This window comes from Ovis aries, chromosome 1 (genome assembly GCF_016772045.2).
Source record: "Ovis aries strain OAR_USU_Benz2616 breed Rambouillet chromosome 1, ARS-UI_Ramb_v3.0, whole genome shotgun sequence".
Taxonomy (NCBI): Eukaryota; Metazoa; Chordata; class Mammalia; order Artiodactyla; family Bovidae; genus Ovis; species Ovis aries.
The window spans coordinates 252,022,372-252,040,326 of NC_056054.1; the positions used below are offsets into that span (position 1 = coordinate 252,022,372).

Here is a 17,955-nt window from a genome sequence, read left to right on the forward strand (position 1 = left end):
CCGTGTGGTGGGCAGAAGTCCCGGGCTCTCGGGCCGTGGGAGGCGCGCCAAGCGCACAGGGGTCGATGGAGTAGCCTCCTGCAGAGTCTCGGGCGCCTGGCGCGCTGAGGGAGCGCTCATTCTCCCGACCGAGCAGTCTGCCCGAAAGAACTCCTGGTGGCTCTTTGCGCGTCGCGCGCTCGGGAGAAGCGGCTCTCCTCGACTCCAGCGGGCGGGGCACTGCTCTCCTGTCTACAGGTTTGCTTTAATGATTTTCTTGAAAGAAAGAGACAGTTGTGAGCAAACAGGTTTGACAGGGACTGCCCCCCCCCCCCCCCCCCCCCCCCCGCCGCCACCCCCAGGGGATTTCTTTTTGTCTGCCTCTGACTTCAAAGTCAGTAATCGGCCCGTCAACAGCTTGACGGGGAGGATTTGGGCGGTTTGTTGGGGCGAGTCCCGGCCGCGCACCTCGGTGGAGGCTCGGCGGCCCGCGGGGCGCGGGAGGCAGGGCTCAGGCAGGTCCCTGCTGGGACCAGGCCCCAGGAGCGCAGACAGCTGCGTATTTCCAACAGCCGGGAATAGAGAGGAGGTGTGATCGGCAGAAACGGCCGGAGCTAGGTCTGCGGCTTTAGGTCTCAGGACCTGCACTGGGTCTCCTGCTCCCTGCTGGCTGGAAAGAAGCCTCGGCGACCCAGCAGCCGGCGCACCTGCGCCTCGGAGCCACGGCGCACCCCAGTTTCCTGGCGCTCCCTTCCGAGTCCCCAGGGCCGGCTCAGTCGGGAACCCGGGTTTCAGTTTTCCAACTGCCGCCGCCTGAAGCCTTCCACACTCGGACCCACCTGGTGCCCCTTCCCAGCCTAACCCCGCCTGGAAGTCGGCTGGGCAGGCCGGCGGGGCTGTGCGCCGTGTTCCTCCTCGGCCTGGGGTTCTCTGTGGACCCAGGGTGTTGGTGCGCCTGGCTCTGCGGGGAGACACCCAGAACCCTGTAAGCTCCATCTTAGAAGATGTTAAGGGACACTGAGCTATGAGGGAGATCAGAGCGGTTGACAGGACTGTCAGTTGAGGTTATATCATAGCGAAACCGGGAAGCCTCCGCCCTGGGCCTCCAGGGCTTCCTAGGGGGCGGGAGGAGGGGCTTTCCCTAAGCGCTCGGAGCCCCCAGACCCGACGGCCACCAGAGGCAAGTCACTTCCTAATTGTCTCGATTTGTAAGAGGGTTTTGTGATGCTAAGTAAGCGTGGCGCAGCCCGCCCGGCCTCCCCCCCCCCCCCCGCCCCCGCCCGGTCCCCCAGTCCGCCTTTGTTTACCTACGCCTGATCGCTCATTTATTTATCTATCTATTATTTATAGGCGTCCCTTCCTATTCAGCGCCCGTGTATGTTAATTGTGTTATACCATTTAATTCTAACATCGGTCTCAAAAGAGCTCTTAATGAGAAAAGCATATACAACACGGATCACTTTGCTATTCAGCTCAGCCAGATGGACAACTGCTAACTTTTTTTTTTTTAAATAATGAAAATCCCCCTTTGACAAAGGGGCTCAGATGAATAGGCTCCAAATAACACCTCAAACACTCCTAATTGTTTTGAGGACAATATGCTAATCCGTGGTTTTCGGCTTTGGTGTCTGTTGACAACGTTTCAGTGCACTTGCAGCCACTGACTCTTTGGAAACAACCGAGGCAGGGCACAAATCCCTCAACAGCAGCGGAAAGCAGCCCAGCCGCTAGGCTGCCCGCCCCCGCTTCGCCCCGCCCCGCTTCGACCCCGCACCTTATCAAAGCCAGTGAGAAGAGCAACCGACCTCAAAAATACTGGTGAGCTCGGCTGTGGGGATGAGACTGGGGGGAGACAAGGATTAGAGGGGCACCCTTCGATTTTGAGAACAAGTTCCAAAGAGTAGTTCTGGAAGGAATCAGACGGTCCTTTCTCCCTGTGAAAACCAGCGTAATCTTCAAGCTAACATTCACCCACCAGGGATAAGAAAAAGGCCATTTCCCTTCCTTAATAAACACAAAGGGCTATGAGTTATTTAATTTTTATGATGTTTAAAAAAATTCCTTGTGGGAGCTGTGTCACTATCGCCTGCCTTGTCCCTTTACATCTGCAGGGTCTTGGCAAAAAGTCTTCCACCGTCAAGAGTGGGAAACTACCACATGTTTTTCAATGTTTCTTAGACTTTTATATTTTAACATAGAAACCAGTATCGAGCTCCCAACCCCCAGAAGACCTAGCAACAGCATTTTCAGACAACTTATTTAAAACAAACAAACAAAAGAACCATTCCACTTCTCTTTCCCTGGCATTGAACTTAAACACCCACAGCAGGACATGGTGCTCTGTGGGCAACTGGTTCCCTATAGATTTGGTGCTTCTCTCCATTCCTTTGGAGTTGGTTTAAAAGAAGAAAATGCACTCAAATTTCAGAAGTCTAGGTCGGCCTTTGTCTTAGTTCATTTGCTCCTCCAAGTGGTCTGACCACTTTGTGAAAAATGCAAGGAAGGAGTGAAGTCCCAGGAGCAGATAACTTTGTCCAGCCTCTAAAGGCAAAAAGTGGATACAGAGGGCACGATAGGGACAAACCCTAGACTCTGGGCCCCTAGGCACCCGACCCCAAGGGCAGCCAGGCTCAGCCCACACAGGCCAGCTGCCAGCACCACTGCTGGAGTCGCTCTGTGTACACTCCGCCTCCTAGCCACCCAGCTCCCCAAAGACCTTGCCTCTCCACTTCAGATTTTATGCACATCAAAGGTTACTTTTTGCAATGACAGATTGTCTTTATTCAAAACATCTTTGTTCAACAAATGAACAGAGTAAGGAGGTGAAATCCTTCTAGGTACATTTCCAAGACATTGTCAAAACATTTATGACCATTGAGGATGTTTTTATTTATTTTTTTAATTTTTGTTCACTTTCTACTTCCTGACTTTATAACCTGACATTCTGTCTAAAAGTAAACAGGTCTCTAGGAGCACTGCTTTATACAAAGTAAATAACCATGTGGGTCCTTTTGTTATACCTTTTAAAGAAGCAAACACTATCATAGCATGATTTTAAATAGAAATGTTTTCCTTTCTGTGGTTTTAAACTTTTAAGCCTTTCCCCCCACACATGAAGAGCAAATGGCACCTAGTTGTGTCTGATGGCAAAACACAAGAGACAGCTATTTCTTCAGGGTGCAAAAGAAAAAAAAATGCAAATTCTAGATATAATACCAGGGTCTGGGAGTTCTGGAGTCCAAAGCCCATCAGAGTAAAGAGAAGGGGACATAAATAAAGCAAAATTGCCTACTTTTTTTGTCCAAAGAGGGCACAGTTGGAGGTTCGTTTTGGGGCTGTTGCGGTAGGGGCAGCTGTATAGCTGTCATAACCGTTCACAAGTTTCTGGCACCTGTCTGCGCCTTGGGTCCGGCGGGACGCCCCTACCATTCCCATGCAAGAGAGAGAGGCAGAGTCTGGGGTAGGGTAGGGGGCATCTGCAGGCCCCGGCTAGGCGCAGAGAACAGGGTGCAGACCCCGCTTCCAGGCTGCCCTCCAGGTCTGGCAGGCCGGGATGGGGGTTACATGGCCGTGGCGTGGGCTGACGAATAGGGGTCTATGCCAGTCTTGGTCATGCCGGGGAAGAGGATGTAGGCGACGGGGGGCTGCAGGGTGGAGGCAGACCAGGCGGTACAGTTACAGGGCACCACGTAGCCCGGGTTGGTGGGGGACGGGTGCGTGTGCGTGTGCTGGCTGGGGCAGCTGAGGCTGCCAAAAGCGCCGTTCTGGTAGCCCAGGGTGGACGCGTAGGGCAGCGCGCCGGTGGCCAAGGTGTGGGGCACTTCACCCATCTTCTGGATGGCGCTCGAGCTAAACTGCGCGGGGTCCAGCAGGGAGTAGGGCGCCGAGGCGGGCGGCAAGAAGGCCCGGGCTTTCTCGGGCGCGCTCAGGAGGCCGTCGGAGGCCCCCACGGGCAGGCCGGCCGCCTTGAGCGGGTCCGTGTCGCCCAGGTAGGGCAGGGGGAAGACATACCTGTCCTTCTTCAGCAGGTTCTTGGGCTTGCGCCGCGGCCGGTACTTGTAGTCAGGGTGCTCCTTCATGTGCTGGGCGCGTAGCCTCTTGGCCTCATCGATGTACGGCCGCTTCTCTGCCTCGGACAGAAGCTTCCACTCGGCACCTAGGCGTTTGCTGATCTCTGAGTTGTGCATCTTGGGGTTTTCCTGGGCCATCTTGCGCCGCTGGCCTCGGGACCATACCATGAAGGCATTCATGGGTCGCTTGATGTGGTCTGAAGGTTTGGACATGGTCCCGGAGGCTAGGCGGGTTGGGGTGGGGAGTGCAGCGGCTCGGCAGGCGAGCCTGGACGCGGTGGTCGGTCTGCCTGTCTGTCCGTCCTGAGCCGGGGCTCTGCGCTCCCCTCGCCTCCTCACCGCAGAGGGGGAAGCCAGAGAGAAGCGCTAACCCCGCGAAGTTCAGCTGATCATGCCAGTCTCGGCACCCAGGCAGGCCCCGGGGGGCGAGCGGGGTCAGAAAGGGCGGGGGAGAGGATGGCCGGCTGGGGGGCTGTCGGTGCCAGAGGCTGGGGCCCAAGTACGGGAGTCTCTGGGATTAAGTGGCCAGGTAATTTGCTGGCGAGGGCAGGAAGCTCCTCCTTCTCTCCCTCTCCACCTTCGCCTTCTCGGGTCCTCTTCTCTCCTGTGTCTACGGCCGTGGCTTCCCTCCCCCCCGCCCGTGGCTTTCCCGGAGCTGCCTCGCCTAGCGCAGCACCTGGCTGAGAATGCGGGGAGGCTGGTGAACGCGAGCCAAAAGCGGCGAAGTTCAAAGGCGAGGTGGGCCCGGACGGCACGCACTCTGACATAAGCGCGGGGCGGCGACTCCCCAACCTGGGCGCCAATCAGCAGCAGAGGAGGCGAGGGGGCGCACCTGCTAGCGCGCCCGCCTAGGAAAGAGGGAGCGTGACTGCTGGGGGCGGGGAGAGGTGTGAGCGAGAGACCCGGAGAGCCTGAGAACCCAGCGGCCGACTCCGGACGCCGGATTTGGATTCCACCTTGTTTCTGGCAGTGTCAACAAATAAAACTCTTCGTGCCCATTTCCTTTCCCAGTTGTGCAAAGGAGAAATAGGGCTTCGAATACAAAGACTCGGGGAGGGGACAGCAGAGGGAGCAAGCTGAGAGAGCGTGTTGATAAATAGGACAGCCTTGCCACGAAATGCAAGGACAGCACTCCCCCCGCCCCCGCCCAGTCAAAGATCCTCGGAAGCGAAAAAGAATGTATCAGACTCAGGTTAAAAAGCGAAATAAACTTTTCGCGCAGTGCCCTGGGCGGTCCTTTGGCGGCGTTCTCACTGGACGCCGGTGCGGCTCCGCCTCCACCCTGCCCCGGGATTCTACACCCGGGCGAGCTCAGCCGTGTGTTCCAAGCCGATGCCCTAAGGCCTTGCCTCCGGCGGCGCAGTTTTCAAACCTTGGTTGGTAAGCCTCGAAGAGCACCGCCGGGATCCGCTCTTCACTTTCGTGGAGGGGGAGAGGGATGGGATTTCCATCACGATTCCTATTTGTGTTATTATTGTTTAGTGTATTTAAACCTCCAACTTTTCCTCCCCATCTGTCCAAACCTGGGAGAAGCGCAATCTGAAGGTCGGCCGGCGCGGCGGGCGAGTGATTTTCCCCTCTGCTGTTTCAGCAGAGACCCTACAGCGGAGTCAGGCTGTATCCACACCCAGGGTCGGTTTGTCCCGGGGCGCCTCTTCCCATCCAGGGAAAAGGGAGACTCGTTTCTTGCGTCAAACGAGCATTCTTCGGGTAAAGAGGACGAAATAACCCGCGGAGCCGAACTGCGCGCCCGTTTCCTTTGAATAATTGCCTGCCCGATTTGAAATGCCCTTGGGGGAAATATTTATTAAATGGAAACCATTGTCCCAGGCCCAGCAGGACCTGCGTGTGTTCCAGGCTTATTGGCTTTTGCACCAGCCTCTCTCGGGAGGATCGACCAGAAAGGCGCGTGGCTCCGCGGGCTTAGGCCGGTTGAGGGTGGGGGAGGTAAGCAGAGAACGAGGAGGCAGGGAGAGAGAGGTTCTTTCTTTAGAACTGTAGTTTGTCAAGTTTGAGGCGAAGGCTTTGCTTCTCCTTCTAGGATTAGAAAGACGCGGGCGCTTTTCATCCTCGGCGCGCTCTTCGGAGAGATGGACGCTATGCCCATTTTACAGATTAGGAAACTGAGTTTGAGAAGGCTACGCGATTTGCCAAAAGTGACTCCAGTGGGCAGCGGTGATGTTCAGTGTGCAGAATTTGAAACCTTGCTCTTTTTTTTCCCACCCCACGTCTGAGGATTAGATAATGCTTAAGCCAAACGCGGGACCCTCGACTAGACTACTGTAGCCATCGAAACCTGCCATACAAATAAACTGCACTGGAGGACTGATTCTCAAGCCTGCTCTTGATTCACTTAGGCTCTGGCTTGAGACCTGGCTTCTCTGAGCGTATACCTCGCCCCCGGAGCGCCGCCTCCGCGGGGGCTCGCTAGCAGGTGCACATTCTTCACACTTCTCTCAGCCCCAGCCCTGGCGTTCACCCTGCCCTCTACCCCTGTTTTCTCTTCAAGAGGTTTCATTTAGCTTGAGGTGCCAGCAAGTAAAAGCCCTTTCCAACCCAGTTCCGGAGGGCTTCCAAGAGGGACAGACAACTCCAACTCAGTTTGGACCAGCCTGCGGACTGACCGCTGTGCTGAGTCCTCCAGGGATCCGAGGTCCAGGGCCCAGGCCATTTGAGTCCCACTGGACTCACGACGGTTTGGCAAAGGAATAATGGAAACGTTCACATCTGCAGAGGGGTACAGAGTCCAGCGATTCCCGCCAAATCTCACTCCGGAACCCTCAGGGGACACCAAAACCACACCTAGAGGTTTCTGTTAATGCAAACCAACACCTTGAAAACTGCTTAAGGAGGGGATCTGGCACCGGGTCGTAGACCCTTTCTCTCTTTCCAGCCTCCAGGCCAACTCAGTCCTTTTGCGCCGAGTCATCTCGGGGCAGGTGCGCCCTCTCCTTCAGTCCCCATATCTCCACCTCCTCCTCTTGTCCGCGTTGCTCTTTAAACATCTTGCGCTCAGAGCTCAGCTCGAAATCCAAGAGTCTGCAGCGGATTATTACAAACGGCGTGCACTGGCAGGCTGGCAGTTGTGGGCAGGGCGCCACTGACCACCCAGAATTCGAAGCCCCAGGCTGTCTGGGTCACGCTGCACTGACTGGCAGGAGACAGCATCCTGCACCCCATCTTGGCCTTGAGACTTGAACTTCGCTCTGCTAGCGAACTCAGGATGGAGGAGCATCGCGCATCGCGGCGTCTCCTAGGCGGACAACGCTGCCTCGTATACTCCTTGCACAGTGCTGGCTGGCCACCGGTTTACTCAAGAGTTCTTAGCGTTGGGCCTGGAGCAAGAGTTCCCCAGATCCCCCGGCCTGGCCTGATGCTGTCTCAGCCTATGCCTTTACCTTCTTGGCTGCTTTGTCCCTCTGATCTCTGCCTCCCTGCTAGGCTTAGATCCCGGGTTAGACGTCCTGGAGCAGTGGCCCCTGGGAGAACCAGCAATTTTGGTCACTACCAGAACAGGTCTTGGGACAGAGGTCACCTAAACGCGCCTCCTGCTTAATCAGCGGTCTGAAGGTCGAACGCCACTCCAGGGCTGAAGACTTCCCGGGAAGTGCCTTTTCTGCTTGCTTCTTTGCCTAGAGAATCCACGCGCACGTCCTCCGTGCGCACGTCCTCAGTACGCGCGTCTTTGCGCAGCGCAGTTACCCAAGGCACGTCGCGTGCCAGCCTAAGCCTGTTGTCTGGATCACAGAGCAACACGGATTCGCTCTGAGAACCTTTGTCACTCGCGTGAAAGGAAGAAGAGCCCTCAGCAGTCAAAACCCAGTCCACTTCTTGCCCTGTCCCCTTTCCCCTGGCTCCCCAGCAAGGTTTAAAAAGAACCTTCCTATCTTTGGCTCTGTGCCTTTCTAGGGATCGTTCCACCTGGTTTTTTGCTTCTTTTGCATATCTCGGGTCTCTTACAAGGTTTCACCTCCCCCAGGGAGCCTTCTTTGATTCCCGACCTGGGCTAAAACCCCTTTCTAGGTTCTCCCTCTCACACCCTTTCCACCTCACGCCCTCTTTCTCAGCCTCATATGGAGCCCTGTCACAGCCCATGCAGTCCATCAGACTTCGAGTTTCTCAAAGTTGATGGCTTCGTGTTACTCATCTTTGAGTGTCCAGGGTGCACACACAGCCCAATGCAAAGAAGTCACTGGAGAATTTCTTTCTGTTCAGCCTTGAACTTTTATAACAGGCGTCTCCGTGCCTTGGAGCTGAGGGGACAGGGCACCAGATGCAGCCTAGTAGACCTAGCACGAAAGTCACGACCCCCAAGCCTAGACCCAGCTGCTTGGCCTCAGTGTTCTGCCCGCCTACTAGCCCCCAACCCCTCCTCTCCAGTAGACAGAAGTTTTCCTCTCCTAGGCCTCCCGGACTGAGCGACAGCCCAACGGGGAGAGGACGATGTGCAGACTCTGGCTTGGAGAAGATGGTTCGGGGAGTGAAAGAGAAGAGGAGAACGTGTCACACATTCGCGCCCGGCAGGTTTTCAAAGAGGCCAGCAGAGTCCCCGCGTCTGGACCGCAGAGGTGTTGGGGACCCCCGGCCCTGCTGGCTCACTGCGGCCCCTCTGGGATTCCCAAAAGGGACTGAGGGAAGATCCAGGTGCCGGTTTCGGGGAGCCTTTGTGTAGTCCCGGCAACAGCTTGTTGCAGGGAGTGTGATCGCAAGGCATGCTCGAGGTGTTCAGCTACCGGAAAGCTAATCTGCCCCACTCCGCAGAGTTGACTGCAGATGAAAAAATAATCTTGGGAAATAATGCACTTTTTGTTTAAATCATAAACTTTTACTTTTTCTTATTACAAATTTTACAAAATATTTGCCCCTCCCCCCGCTTTTACCTCCCCCTCCCCCCTTTTTTGTGTATTTTCAAATTCAGAGACATAAATCCCATCTCTCAGAGAGCGCCCGAAAGGACCTTATTAAAACATTTCTTGGTTACTGCTCTAGAGTCTTCTCTCCAGAACCCAGCCCAGCCCCCATGGGTCTTGAAATTTTGGAAAACTCTAAGCGTCCCTCAAGCCAACATGGCAAGGAGGGCGTGGCTTCCACCAAGAATCGTTTTGAAACCAAACAAAACCGAGTCTCAGGACTGAAGCTTGCACAGCCTGCAACAGCGGGTTTGACCCCGAGTGGGCAGAGCATGCGTGGTTACGCGGAGGACACGTCTATCTCAAAACCCGAGTGTTCCTAGGCAAGGAGATTTTTTGATACTTCGAACTGCCTTAATTTGAGTACCTGGAGTCTGTTGGAAGTAGAAATCACTTGATTCACCGACTTGATGAAAGTTAATAGAGGATTGTATACCATCTGCCCACACCTCCCAGTAAGAGCAAGGGTTGGGAGTAGGGTTAGGTCTGTGAAATCTTATTCATTCATTAAAGAATGACGTACTATGTGTCAGGCACTATGCTGCGTTCTGGGATACAGCAGTGAACAAAACCTGCAAACGCCCTTCTTCCCTGGTGCTTACAGCCCAATGGGAGAACAGACATTAACCAAGAAACAAATCCCGGAGTGATTCTCTCCATCACCAACTAGTTGTATCACTTCAGGCAAAGTACTTAACCTGTCTGTGTCCTGGTTTCCTCACTGTAATGGGTATAATGGATTGTTATCAGGATTAATTGAGTTACTATGAGGAAAATCCTTAGAATAGTGCTTGGCATGTGAATATGCCCAATAAATCGTCAGATTATATTATTTTATCATTAAATAAATACGGAGTTGATTTCTGATAGTGCTAAGTGGCCAATAGTGAATCAGGGTGATGAGACAGGGGCCAGGGGAAGAAGGGTGGTCTCCTTTACACTGGGTGCCCAGAGACCTGAAGGAAGGAACCAGACTTATGAGGGAAAGGGGCAAGTAAAGTAGGAGAAGCAGGAAATACCACTGCCTGGGAGAGAGACTTAACTGAGGTTACCGAAAGGATTTAAGGAGCCAGTATGGCTGAAACCCGGCCATGATTCTGGGAAGAGTATAGGGAAAAGGCTGTATGAGGTTGGCAGAATCCAGACCACCCAGGCCTTTGTAGATTCCACAACGAGTTTGGGTTTTATTTTATGTGTACTGGGAAGTCATTGGAATGAGAGCCATCAGAATAATTTAAAACAATTCCAGCAACCACACACACAAATTATTCTTTATCTGACACTCTGCTTATGGAGGAATTGCACCTCCAATTATAGGCCTGAAATTTCATAAATGGACAGAACTTTCTTGGCCCTGGAGTCAGCTGCTTGACTAGCTCTTGAAGAATAATGCCACCTTGCTGATTACTTTGGACTCCTTTTCTCTCTCCTTTCCCCACTGGAAGCCAAAAACTAAACCAAGGGATTGTCATAGTCATTCATGTTTCAGAAAACATGTCCACTGACGTTCTGTAAATATTATTGGCCTGACGGATTCCCTGACTTACTCTTCCACTTCCCACAAAGTAATGTTCTCTTTTCCTGTGGAGAGCCTTAGTACTCTGAGTTGACCCTTTCTGGAGACACTGAGTCCACATACAGGTATCTTGAATCTCTGAGCCTGAGAAATATAGGAGTATATGAGCAAGTGAGGTTTCTTAGGATTAAAAAAAAAAAATCCCACTGACTATAAAGAACAGGAAAGACACATTTTATTTCTAAGAATAAAAGCCAAAAGAATGCCAACATTGTTTGCTTCTCCTTTGGGTTTTATTGTGTTCAGGTGTTTCACATGCATTAGGGCTCCCTGAATCCCATTCTTTTAATGTAAAAATCCTTGGTCAGCTCTTATCATAAATAATACTCTTTAAGGCTCTGTATTTGCCTAATGCAATCGGCCAAGTTATTGGAGCATACATTCTCTTGCCAATTTTATCACAAATTATACACTGCAGAGGATAAGACCAAACTCTGGCAACAAGCCCCAATTGGGGATCAGAATAACACTTCCTCTTTTTATGGTACCTGCCTCTGTTCCCAACATAAATAGCAGGGAATATTAGGGCACTCGGCAGTTGCAGAAGGGACTACATTAAGCAAGTTTATTTTCATGTACCTTTTGTTTCTTTAAAGCGTCATTTTTACGTGTTCTGAAGACCAGCAACCCTTAATATTTTATTTAATAATTAAGTCATTGAAATACTTGTGGAGCAAGTTGATGGTTGTATAGAAAGAGCTCTAAAAATGGAATTTAAGACCTAGCGCTTCTAATTAGTATGAGAACTTGGGCAAATCACTTGACTTCTTTTGGCTTCAGTGTAACAAATTACTCCAAAAGTTAGTGGCTTAAAACAGCAAACTTTTATTATCTCATCACCTTTCGGAGGGTAGAGAATTCAGGAGCAGCTTAGTTGGGTGGCTCTGACCCAAAGTCTTATATGAGAGTGTGATCAAGATGTTGTGAGGGCTGCAGTCATCTGAACGCTCAACTGAGTTGGATCTGCTTCCAGGCTGATTTGTATGGCTGTTGGCAGGCCTCAGTTTCTCATCACATGAGCCTCTCCCTAAAGACAGCTCACAGCATGGATGGTAGCTTGATTCCTTTGTGCAAATGATCTGAGAAGGACCAAGGAGAGGCTTGGTCCACTGTGGGAGACAACTCTACCATGTGTGAATATCAAAAGAAGCAATCACAGGGGACTGTCCCAGAGGCTTCCTCTTGTTAAGTAGTTAAGAGTAGGAAAAAGGAGTCTAAAATGGCCATGGCTTAAAGACAAAGAAAGGGGAAAGCCTGTGAAAACATAACAAAAGAAAACCCGTGGACCAGAGCGAAAACTTCAGGTGAAACACACCTACTTCTTGGCTAGCCCAATTTGCATAGGGCAGGCTCAGCAGGGGAGGAGACAAATAAAAGGAGGAAGCCAAGGCTGATGAGGCCTCTTCTTTGGGATCAGCCCGCCCTTATATCTCGAGGGTGTACTTTTCTTTGCTTGCTGAATAAAACTGAGCTGTAACAGAGCTGTAACACTGGTCTTCCATTTCAAATCTTTCCTGCTGCAAGACAGGACCATGGAAATTACACACTCCCCCGACATTCTCACATGCTCTAATTGGACAACAGAGTGGGAAGAGCTTTGTAGGCAGTAACATACCATACCCCTAAGTTACTTTCACTGATTCTGTTTCTTCTGGACAGAATCACAGCTAGCTCTGGTGTTAACTGTGCCAAGAACCTCATTTTGTTTTAAATTCTACCATTTCACTCTGTCAGTGTATAGTTGGCACTGCTGAAGCTGGCTCTTGCAGTTTTGCTGCTTCTGCTGCTAAGTCGCTTCAGTCGTATCCAGCTCTGTGTGATCCCATAGATGGAAGCCAACCAGGCTCCCCCATCCGTGGGATTCTTCAGGCAAGAGTACTGGAGTGGGTTGCCATTTCCTTTTCCAATGCATGAAAGTGAAAAGTGAAAGTGAAGTCAATCAGCTGTGTCCGACTTTTAGTGACCCCATGGACTGCAGCCTACCAGGCTCCTCCGTCCATGGGATTTTCCAGGCAAGAGTACTAGAGTGGAGTGCCATTGCCTTCTCCGCACTTTTAACATTTTTTTTTTTTAATATTTATTTATTTGGCTGCACTTGTTAGTTGCAGCTCATGGGCTTTAGCAGTTTTATGGGCTTAGCTGCTCAATGGCATGTGGGATCTTAGTTCCTCAACCAGGGATTGAACCCTTGCATTGCATCGCAAGGCGAATTCTTAACCAGTGAACCACCAGGGAAATTCTCCCCGCTTTTAATTTTGTTAACATTGTCCTTCCTGACCCCCATCATTCTCCTTCCCAAACCGTGTCCTATTAACTTCTAACAGCTTCTGTGAGCTGAAACACTCATTAATTATCAAGGTGCCAATAAAGGACTTGAGGAGCTAGATTATATTTAAGCCCCAGTGGAAATTTATCATACAAATATGTGTGTGCTCAGGATTTGAAGGTAGGGTTGACTTAGTAGGGAGCAGTAAGGGGAGCTCTGGGACCTCCCAGAACTGGATTTTGTTTCTGGAGCCACAAACACTGAATGGTGGCCATGAACACCACTCGGCTTTTCTGGAGCAGGATTTTAGAAGAGGACTGCTGGGGATCCAGGTCAGTGTGACTGTCGTGGGGAAACTGGAGGGAGTGTTGATTCTGATGGAGCTGCTTGCAGCACCTCTGAAATGATACCACTTCACTCTGTCTGTTCTTTAACTAGTCGTGATCCTGATGTCCATATTTAAATAAAATGTGAAAATATCTCCGAGTGAAAAACCAGTTCATAAGGAGCATTGACTTAGAAAATGCTGATCAATTTGATCTTTTCCTTTTTTATTTTTATTATTTAAATTTTACTTTACCGAAATAGTATATTCATGTGGTTTCAAAAGTTGGGAAGTACAAAAGCCTGGTAAGTCTCCTGCCCCATGAAACTCTTCCCAAAGTTCCCCAGAGAGCCTTTCTCCAGAGATAATCTTTCTCCATTCTTCCAGAATCACTTTGCATCTCCATATTTCTAAACAAAATGTGCAAACTGTTAAGTGATTCCTTGATAGGTAAATTCCTCTACTTCACTCTCCTAATATATTTAAGTTTTCATCAGATTGAAGACATGGCAGGACAATGGCAATCTTCAGCATGGATCTCTTTAAGTCCCATGGCTCCAGGCTGGAATAGTTCCTCTCCGCCCCCCCCCCCCCCACCCCAACCCCTACCCAGCACCTCACCCCCATCTTACCTCTTGGCATTGCTTCTCCACTGCCTTCCAGAGGCAGGTGCCCTCATGCACCCCTGTGGAAATACTGCCCTCTGCAAGCATGTTGCTCTATTCTTATTATAACTTTCCCTCAAAACCTATAAGGGATCACCTCTCTCCAGGACAAGGCTGGCTTCATTTTTATTTATTTATTTGTCTGCACTGGATCTTCATTGCTGCACACAGGCTTTCTCTAGTTAAACTGAGCAAAGGCTACTTTCTAGGTTCAGTGCTCAGGCTTCTCGTGGTGGCTTCTCTTGTTGTGGAGCACAGGTGCTAGGCACACCAGCTCAGTAGTGGCAGGTGGGCTCTGGGATCGAACATGAGTCTCTTGCATTGGCAGATGGACTCCTATCTATTGTACTACCAGAGAAGTCCCAGAATTGGCATCTTTGATTCTAGTGTGGGTTAGTGGCAGAAGGGAAAGTTCAGTTGACACAAAACCTCCTCCCATGTGGTGAAGGACCAACAGGACCTGATGGAAGAGTTGGGCAGAGGAGGAGATCTGTTTTTCCTGGTAGTCATTATCTATAGGGATTTCAGTCAAACCTGTGAGGCAAGACATAGACTCAGAAAGCATTTTGTGAGCAGCCAATAATTATTATATTCTTCTTTACTCATATCATATTCCAGGTCCTATGCAAAAACATACATTAGATTATTCAATAGTCAATAAAACCAGGCAGAGAAATCTGACATTATCCCTATTTTGAAGAAGAGGAAACCGAGGTCCTTTAAAAAGTTAGACAGAACTTGCCCAAAGTCACAGAGTTGGTAAACAGCAGATCCAAGATTTGAACTCAAATGTTGTCTGATTCAAGAGCTCTCATCTTGCTGTCCCAGCTCCCCTTGGGATGACCCACTATGAACTTGAGTTGAGCCTTAGCATGGTACAGGGCAGAGGAAGACTGTGTGGATCCTTGAGGGCTAGATCTCCACAGAAGGCTCCCTGAGCAGAAACCCTGACCCTCTTCCTTCACAAAAGTTGTTCAGTCACTAAGTCATGTCCCACTATGGAGTCTGCAGACCCCATGGACTACAGTGCACTAGGCTTCCCTGTCCTTCACCATCTCTCGGGGCTTGCTCAAACTTATGTTCATTGAGTTGTTGATGCCATCCAACCATCTCCTCCTCAGTCACCCCCTTCTCCTCCTGCTCTCAGTCTTTTCCAGCTTCACGGTCTTTTCCAGTGAGTCAGTTCTTCCAATCAGGGGACCAAAGTATTGGAGCATCAGCTTCAGTATCAGTCCTTCCAATGAATATTTAGGGTTGATTTCCTTTAGGATTGACTGGTTTGATCTCCCTGCTGTCCAAGGGACTCCCAAGAGTCTTTACCAGCACCACAGTTTGAAAGCATCAACTCTTTGGTGCTCAGCCTTCTTTATGGTCCAACTCTCATGAAAGGGTAGGAAGATCATATATGCTGAGGGGAGGAAGGCAGCAATCAGGTGGAAAGATGTGTGCATTGCAACCAGTATAAAGATGAGATTAAGCTCTCAGTACAAACTGGGAAGAGGTAAAGTGGATCAGATTTTGACATCTTCAGACACCAGAATGAGGGCTGGCAAGCTATCAGATGAGCAACCAAAACAGTACATGTTGGAGATGAGTAGTAAGGGCTTAAAAGTGAGACTTTATAGAACCACAAATACCATATGATGTCACTTTTATGTGGACTCTAAAATATGACACAAATGAACATATCTATGAAACAGACTCACAGACGCAGAGAACAGACTTGTGGTTATCAAGGGGAAGAAGGGAGTGATGTAGGGATGGACTGGGAGCTTGGGATTAGCAGATGCAAACTATTCTATATAGAATGGATAAACAACAAAGTCCTACTGTATAGAACAGGGAACTATATTCAATATTCTGTGATAAGCCACAAAGGAAAAGAATATGAAAAACAATGTATATAATATGTATGACTGAAACACTTTGCTGTACGGAAGAAATTAACATAACATTGTAACTAAACTATACTTCAATAAAACACATTCTTTTAAAAGTGAGACTTTGTGAAGTTCAGTATGAGGGTGTTATAGAAATGTTGGAGATGGGAAGAAATTGGAAGTTATACTCTGCTTATTTACTGTCCTTATTTATTCTGAATAAGCATTTGCAATGTCTCTGCTAATGCACCATTTATTTCAATAAATTCTTACTTTTATCTGAAAGCAGAATGTCTAGTCTGCTGATGAGGACTTATTTTCCTGTTATTACAGTTTTAGCCAAATATATCTTGCAGCAGTCCTTTGCTAAAAATATTTTAGGTTTGTACTTGCAATGTTAGTGTGGATTGATTCCCTTATCAACCTATGTTCACAAGTTAAATTCCACAGGATAATTTTAGCAATGATTAGTCTTTACTATAAATCAGGGCAGTCCATTTATAATCCTTGGATTATAATTTAGAAGATGATCTCAATCCTTGTATTTCATACTGCTTACTACACACCGAGATTCTCTGTTTATTAATCTCCACAATGGATACAAGATTAAAAGAAAAAGAACCCACCTTGGAATAGTGTGGCAAGGTCCCTTATGTACATTCAAGTCATGGGGCCAGGATTGGTACATAGGTCTGTCTAATCCTACTCTACCAGACTGCCTTGCTAAAATACTTGCTTAAAGATGTCTAAACATAAGAAATATTTATTAAATATGTGAAGCCAGTCTTGAGCTGAGTAAGTAGGTCAGGTACCTTGAAGTTCTTTTGTAGTCCCATTGACTGGCACAGAACTTCCTCTTCATGTGTGAATGTCATTTTGTGATTTCCTGACTTGCAAACACAACATCTAGGACAGATTATGCTGTTGCCCAGTCAAGAGTGATTTCCTCTGTTCTTTCTTGTCGATCTAACCTTGATTTTTTTCAATATCCGGTGCCCAGGGGTTCCTTGATTAAACTAATAGACCCACCATCTGCTCATCAGTGATTGGTTGAAGAGTGGTCATGTGACACAGTCTGGCCAATCAGCAGGAGTCTGCTGTGGCTAGGATTCTGGGAAAAGTTTTCTTTGCTCTTCACAAGAGTTGCCTAGGAGAAAGTGATCCCAGTTTTCCTGTTTTGAGATCTCATTGTCTTCATGTCATTATTTTACTGAGATCATGAGGGAGAATGAAATGAAGAGAATGCATCAGTAAGATGAAGATGAGGAGTGATGAAAGGGGGAGAATTCAGTTCCTTGATGACTTCATAGAGCTACTGAATTAACTGAAACAACTTTGAAACTTTTTGTTGTGTAAGAGAATTCATTTCTTTTATCGTTGAAGTCCTTCCTGGTTAGGTTTTCTGTTGGTGCAGTCAAAAGCTGCCTATGTGAGAGCAAAGCCCCTCATCTTTGCCATCTCAGGTTTTGTTTAAAATTGGACTTAGCTGAATTTTCACAACTGCTAAGCTTTTACGTGTGGGAACTGAAGCTCTTTTGGTATGCACATCTGAGTCTTCTTTTTATGGATTTTCTGTTCAGCTACACACTCTATTTTCACATACTTTAATGTAGTAAAATTGTGATTATTTTTACTGACCAGTTTATATAGGTTGGCATCTGCTTGCTATATAAATAACCCCTCAGTTTTGCAATTGGGGAGGAATAGGAATGAGGTGGACTGAGTTTTTCCCTGTAATGATCTTGGAACAGTAGATACTGCTCTCCTTTATGGCTGCTGGGAAATATGTTAGCCCTAATATGACTGGTGGTCAGGACCTCCTCCCCAACATGCACACATTGTAGCCCCTCAGCTCCTATCCTGAGTCCTATAATTGTGCTGATTTTGCCAGTCCTGGTGCAGCTGCCTGTGGCTGCCCAGCAGTCCCTCTGTTCATCTGTCATTCTGATTACACTCCCTTCAATGAGGCTGCACTAAAGTCCATCAGACTCTAGCTATTTCACTTGTGAGGTCTCTCAGCATCTCTCCATGTCCAAACTAAGCTGTTTCTTTCTCATCTTTTCCTTTCCTTCAAGTCTCAGAGGGAGAGATGCCTTCCTTTTCTTCAAAGTCCCTTCCACAAATGCATTATTCCTCTGTCTTCCTTCTGCCATAAAGTCTGGGCCCTTTATATTAACAGGTCTTCTTCAAAGATGTCATTCTTTCTGCCTAGAGATGGGCTCCCTTGTTCTTGGGCAAAAGACAAAGCCGACTCTCCTGCTCTTTCAATGCACCATCCTAGAGT

The 17,955-nt window shown here is 49.1% G+C and overlaps 1 protein-coding gene across 1 annotated transcript; it reads right to left on the reverse strand.

Annotated features, from left to right (window-relative positions):
• Positions 1-2,526: 2,526 nt before the first annotated feature.
• Positions 2,527-4,784, reverse strand: SOX14 (SRY-box transcription factor 14). Its single transcript, XM_012102842.5, has one exon. It carries the CDS (start codon positions 4,260-4,262, stop codon positions 3,540-3,542), a length of 723 nt encoding a protein of 240 aa, XP_011958232.1. The 5' UTR covers positions 4,263-4,784; the 3' UTR covers positions 2,527-3,539.
• Positions 4,785-17,955: the final 13,171 nt, after the last annotated feature.

What these genes read in the sequence shown, in the direction of transcription:
- SOX14 (XM_012102842.5), bottom strand. Translation starts at nt 4,262, where the DNA reads ATGTCCAAACCTTCAGACCACATCAAGCGACCCATGAATGCCTTCATG.